Below are 4,905 nucleotides of genomic sequence, written 5' to 3' on the forward strand. Positions count from 1 at the left end.
CTCTACATAAAGATAGACATGGCAACAGGAATTTGTGTATTGCAATTTTAAAGAATTAAGTTTGGAATCTGCTTTCAGTGTTTATGCTAAGCTAACCTAATCATTTGCTAGCTCCACCTGTTAAATCACCCTCGTAGGGTTATGACATAGACTCTAAATAAACATGGACAAGGCTCTTGTCTAGAATTTGGCTGCTGCTTTCAGTGCTTATGCTAAGCTAAGCTAACTAGTTTCTACCTCCACCTGCGTAATCACCCTTGTATTTTTGATGCATAGGCTGTATAGAAAGATGGATGCGACAGGCACAGGAATTTGTGGACTGCCATTTTAAAGAATCAACTTTGGAATCTGTTTCCAGTGTTTATGCTAAGCTAAGCTAACCAGCTGCTAGCTCTACTTGGACAATTAACCTTGTAGGTTTTTAATGTAGACTATAAATAAAGATAGATGCAGTCACAACCATTTGTAGAGTGCAATTTTGAAGGCTCGAATTTGATTTTGGCCTCTGCTTTCAGTTTTTCTGCTAAGCTAAGCTAGCCAGTTGCTAGCTCCAACAGCATAATTGCACTCGTAGGTTTATAACGTAGACTATTGTGGACTTTATTTTTCGAAGCTTGAGTTTGGAGTTTGACCACCATTTTCAGTTTCAATGCTAAGCTAAGCTAACCAGTTTCTAGCTCCACCTGCATAATTGCCCTGGTAGGTTCATGACGCAGACTGTATATAAAGATGGACAAAGCCACTGGTGTTTGTAGAGTGCAATTTTAAAGGCTCTTGTCTGGAATTTGGCCACCCTTTCAGTTTTAATGCTAAGCTAAGCTAATGGGCTGCTAGCTCCACCTGCATAATCACTGTACAGACATGAGATCGGTATCAGCCTTCAAAATGTCGTGTTTTCTTCAGTTCTGGACAAAAAATCATCTGAAAAACAGCAATTACGGCCTCGGCAACACGTTGGTTCCAGGTTTGCTGTTGTTGTTGTTGTTGTTGTTGTTGTTTACCTGGCTGCTGTAGACGGTGGCCTTCGCCGTCGCGTACACCAGAACACATCCGAAGATCTGAGGAGGCAACACCAAACATGTTAGCAAATCTGAGACATTTTTTATTTTTATTTTTTTAATTGAAACCAACTGAACTTCATCTTAAACGCAGAAACAACATCAGATGTGATTAAACGATGCAGAAAGACACAATAATCAGAACAAACCCAGACAAACCGGCGCCCCAGACTGGGCGGGTCTCAGCGTTCACTGATAAGATACGATTAGATCCGTGTTTTCTTTTATATTAACACATTTCTCAAACAAATTAATGCAGAAAAGTCACAAATCTGAAGCGATTATTCATAAAAAAAACTGCTTTAAAATGACACATTCATCAACTTTAAACCCGTTTAAAGCCACAAAATCTAATATAAATGTTAATTAACACATTTACGAATCGCATCGTTGCTTTAGTGAGCAGTAACGAAACAAAGCATCGTAAAAAAAAAAAAAAAAATTAAAAATCTGTATATCACAGCAGCTAAAGAACCAAAAACTACTGTAAGAAATGAACCCTATTTCAAAATAAGAGTCATTTTATATAATGAACGTGCAGTTTATCACATTAATTTTACATTATTGGCTTAAATTGGCTTTTTAATGTTTAACAAATTACCTCGAAATCCAGTTTAATAAATATTAAAATACAAATCATAATAATAATAATGTTGATAATTTTAGGAAAAATATTGCTGGTTTCAAACTGCTCTTAATATAAAGTTTTACTCATAACTTTACATTAAAATGCTGCTTATTTAACATAAATTAATTTGTATATATTATAAGGAGCTTTAAACTAACAGATTTATCACCGTTATTAAACAGAATCTGATTTTTTACACAACTTCACACAAAAAATCTTTTATGTCTTTAACAATAAATGTGTAAATTCGGTGTCTTCTTGTAATTTATTGATATTTCTGTGTATTTTTAATATTAATTTTTAATGCTTTACAGCCATTTAAAGGCTTCAGACTGAACTGGTTTGGACTTTCCATGCAGGGCTGCAGAGCTTCTTGTTGTTTCTGCTTTTGGACACTTGGGGGCGACAAAGTCCTTAAAAACAAACAACCAGAATAAAGCATCCAGCGTGACCTGACAGAACCTGCACAAACCCAGTAAAACCCAGAGTTTCCAGAAACTCAATCAGCCTGTGGGGGTGGGTGACGTCCAACCTGCCACCATTTGTTTCCTGTTTTCGATGCAAACTTTTATTTTTTAAAACAAAATAAGGATGAAAATTGAACCTTTTTTTTTTTCTGTATCAGAATCAGAATCAGAATCAGAATCAGAATCAGTTTTATTGCCAAGTAATTTTTACATCACCAGGAATTTGACTTGGTCCATTGGTGCAAAGAAGCAGAAGAAAATATATTTATATACATATATATACACTTGCTTATGAGCAGTGCAAGTTTAGGAGTTTAAAAATGAAAAAAAAGCAAAAATCATAAAAATAATGTTTGAAAAAGTCACATTTCGTTTGGTTTTCTTGCACTAAATCATCATTTGTTGGGTTTTAAGTCGACTTTTAGCTGTTTTTCTTTTCCTCTCTGGTCTCTGCTGCTCCTCCCTGCTCCGATGCTTCAACCTGTTTTTTTGTTGTTTTTTTTCATTAGCATCAGCGGCGCTAATGGAAAAGGCGGGCTCAGGGGCTGAAAGGCGAGCCCTCTTTTTGGGGTGGGTTTTTTTTTTTGCTCTGCCTCCGTTTTACTGGAAATGACTGTTTACGAACAGCAGCAGCAGCAAACAAGGTCTGGATGTGGTTATTGTTGCGCAATAACAATTCAATAAAAAAATCACTTGAGCTTTAATTGGAAGCCAAAATTTGTTTGGTTTTTTTTGTTGTTAAATTAAAAAAACAAATACTAAGAAACGAATAAACTTCAAAGAATCTTTTTTTTCCATTTGTTTAAAACATATTTAAAGTTTTTTTCTTTTCTTTTCTTTTTTTGCATAAATCTCTTGGAACCATTTTTTTCCACCTGAACAAACACATTTCTGAACATTTAAGAGTCTAAAAGTTGTTTTTCTTTGTTTTTTTGCTGGAAAAAAAGCTAAAAATGCAGCAAAAACTTGAAGTGAAGATGCAGAAACTCACCGCATAGATCACGTTGAAGAAGACAAAGAGGCACTTGAGGCATCCATTAATTTTCCCCATCTTTCTTTCTTTCTTTCTTTCTTTCTTTCTTTCTTTTTGGTTTTTTCTGTCTGGGTTCCTGCCTGCGTCCGACCAGCTGAAGCTGTTTGCAGCCACTGATGATGTGCAGCAGCGTTGCGTCCTAATAACTGGCGGCGGCCGCTGCAGAGCTGCGTCACACAGAAGCTGCACGAGTCCACATGCGCAGTTCAGCAGCAAGAATAGCAGCAGAGGAGGCTTCATGTCCTCACCTGCTCGGCTTTCAGACGTCCTCCAACAACAAAACACTGAAAACACTCAAAGCTGCTGCAGGTTCTGACACAAGTTTGTCATATTTCCCCTAAAAGACAGATTAAAACCTGCAGACATGGACGCATTCATTCAGTTTGAACCAATTTAAAGACAACAGAACCTACAAGGACTCATTTTGAAGCTAAATAACAACATTTAATAATCGTGTTGTTGGTTTAAGGATATTTATTCAACTTTAGAAACACTGTAAAACATAAAAACACGCTGATACAGGATAGAAATGAAACCAAACGCTGTTAAAACTGATATAAAAACGCACATTTATCAACTTTTAACCCAAAGTCCCAAAGTGCAGACTTTAGTCTGCACCTAGTTTGTGTCGCGTACCCCCCCAAAGGTGTTAACGGCTCCCCTCTGGTGGAGTGAGCGCCATTTGCAAAACAATGGAGACAATTAGCAGCTTGAGTGAAATCCACAAGTTCTGCAAGGGGAGGAGTCGGCAGCAGAAATGGAAAATGATGCTGCCACCGCCGTGCTTCATCATGATGCTGCCACCACCATAACCAGTAATAAAACATCTGCGCTACAGTAATTTAGTCTTTTCATGTCATCTGACAACAATTTTTATCACAATATTAACAGATTTTTCTGTAAACTGCCACACGGGGCGCCGATGAGTCGAATGAACCCGCCGGTGAAGAACCTCGGCAGCACCGAGGAGGTCGAGTTTGACCAAAGCGTCCGAGTTTCTGAGGAATTTAAGGAAACGTTTCCAGCAACATTCTGGACATTCCTACTGAGGAACTAATATGTTTCTGCGGCTTCACTTCCAAAAATGAAAAACGTCAGGAATTTCCTGAAGCAGAGGAGGAAATTTGTCGGGCACTACTTCCGGCGGCGGATGGATCCACATGCGGCGGCAGCTCGGTCGATAACAGAGATGTCAGGCGTTTGATGAGTGGAGGCTTTCTGATCCGTCACTGAGGTTTTCCTACTTCCAGCCAACGGCAACAAGCCGGGTGAAGCTTGGGAAAGCTCGCGGTCGCACTTAACACAAACCAGATGTGATGCCGAACCGCAGCACGACTTACTCACGCTGCACAAACAGCCTCACCGTGCTGCTGTCCGCCTCCGACGCAGGACGCTCGGGGTTCACGCAACCGCGAGATGCTGCCTGTCGGGAAAACACGCCGTCAGGTGTTTGGACGCTGCTGGTTGCAGCTGGTGGAAACTGAACTGGATCTGAGGCGTCAGCGTCAAAACAAAAGTAGAAAAAAAAAAACTACAGTTTGACAGGAAGATGGAGAATAAAGTGATTTTGATGAAGTATTCTGGTTGGAAGCTCAGATCTGGCGCCGTTTTCAGACTGAACACGAGTTCAAGGACCATCAGAAAGGAAACAACCCAGTAGTTCGTACTTTACCACCAAACATAAAACAGTGACGTCAATTAATTTAAAATATAAAATGG

General features: G+C 39.1%; 1 protein-coding gene across 1 annotated transcript in view; it reads right to left on the bottom strand.

The window, feature by feature from the left end:
- Nucleotides 1-3,426, bottom strand: part of LOC103369260 (23 kDa integral membrane protein-like) — a 12,341-nt gene extending 8,915 nt beyond the window's left edge. Inside the window, exons 1-2 of the mRNA XM_008297936.1 lie at nucleotides 3,145-3,426; nucleotides 1,002-1,058 (exon numbers count right to left, since the gene is read on the bottom strand). Of these exons, the coding sequence (XP_008296158.1) occupies nucleotides 1,002-1,058; nucleotides 3,145-3,426 (339 nt within the window). The remainder of the gene's footprint in view (nucleotides 1-1,001; nucleotides 1,059-3,144) is intronic.
- Nucleotides 3,427-4,905: the final 1,479 nt, after the last annotated feature.

Source organism: Stegastes partitus, unplaced genomic scaffold (assembly GCF_000690725.1).
Source record: "Stegastes partitus isolate 25-593 unplaced genomic scaffold, Stegastes_partitus-1.0.2 Scaffold1260, whole genome shotgun sequence".
NCBI classification, from domain to species: domain Eukaryota; kingdom Metazoa; phylum Chordata; class Actinopteri; family Pomacentridae; genus Stegastes; species Stegastes partitus.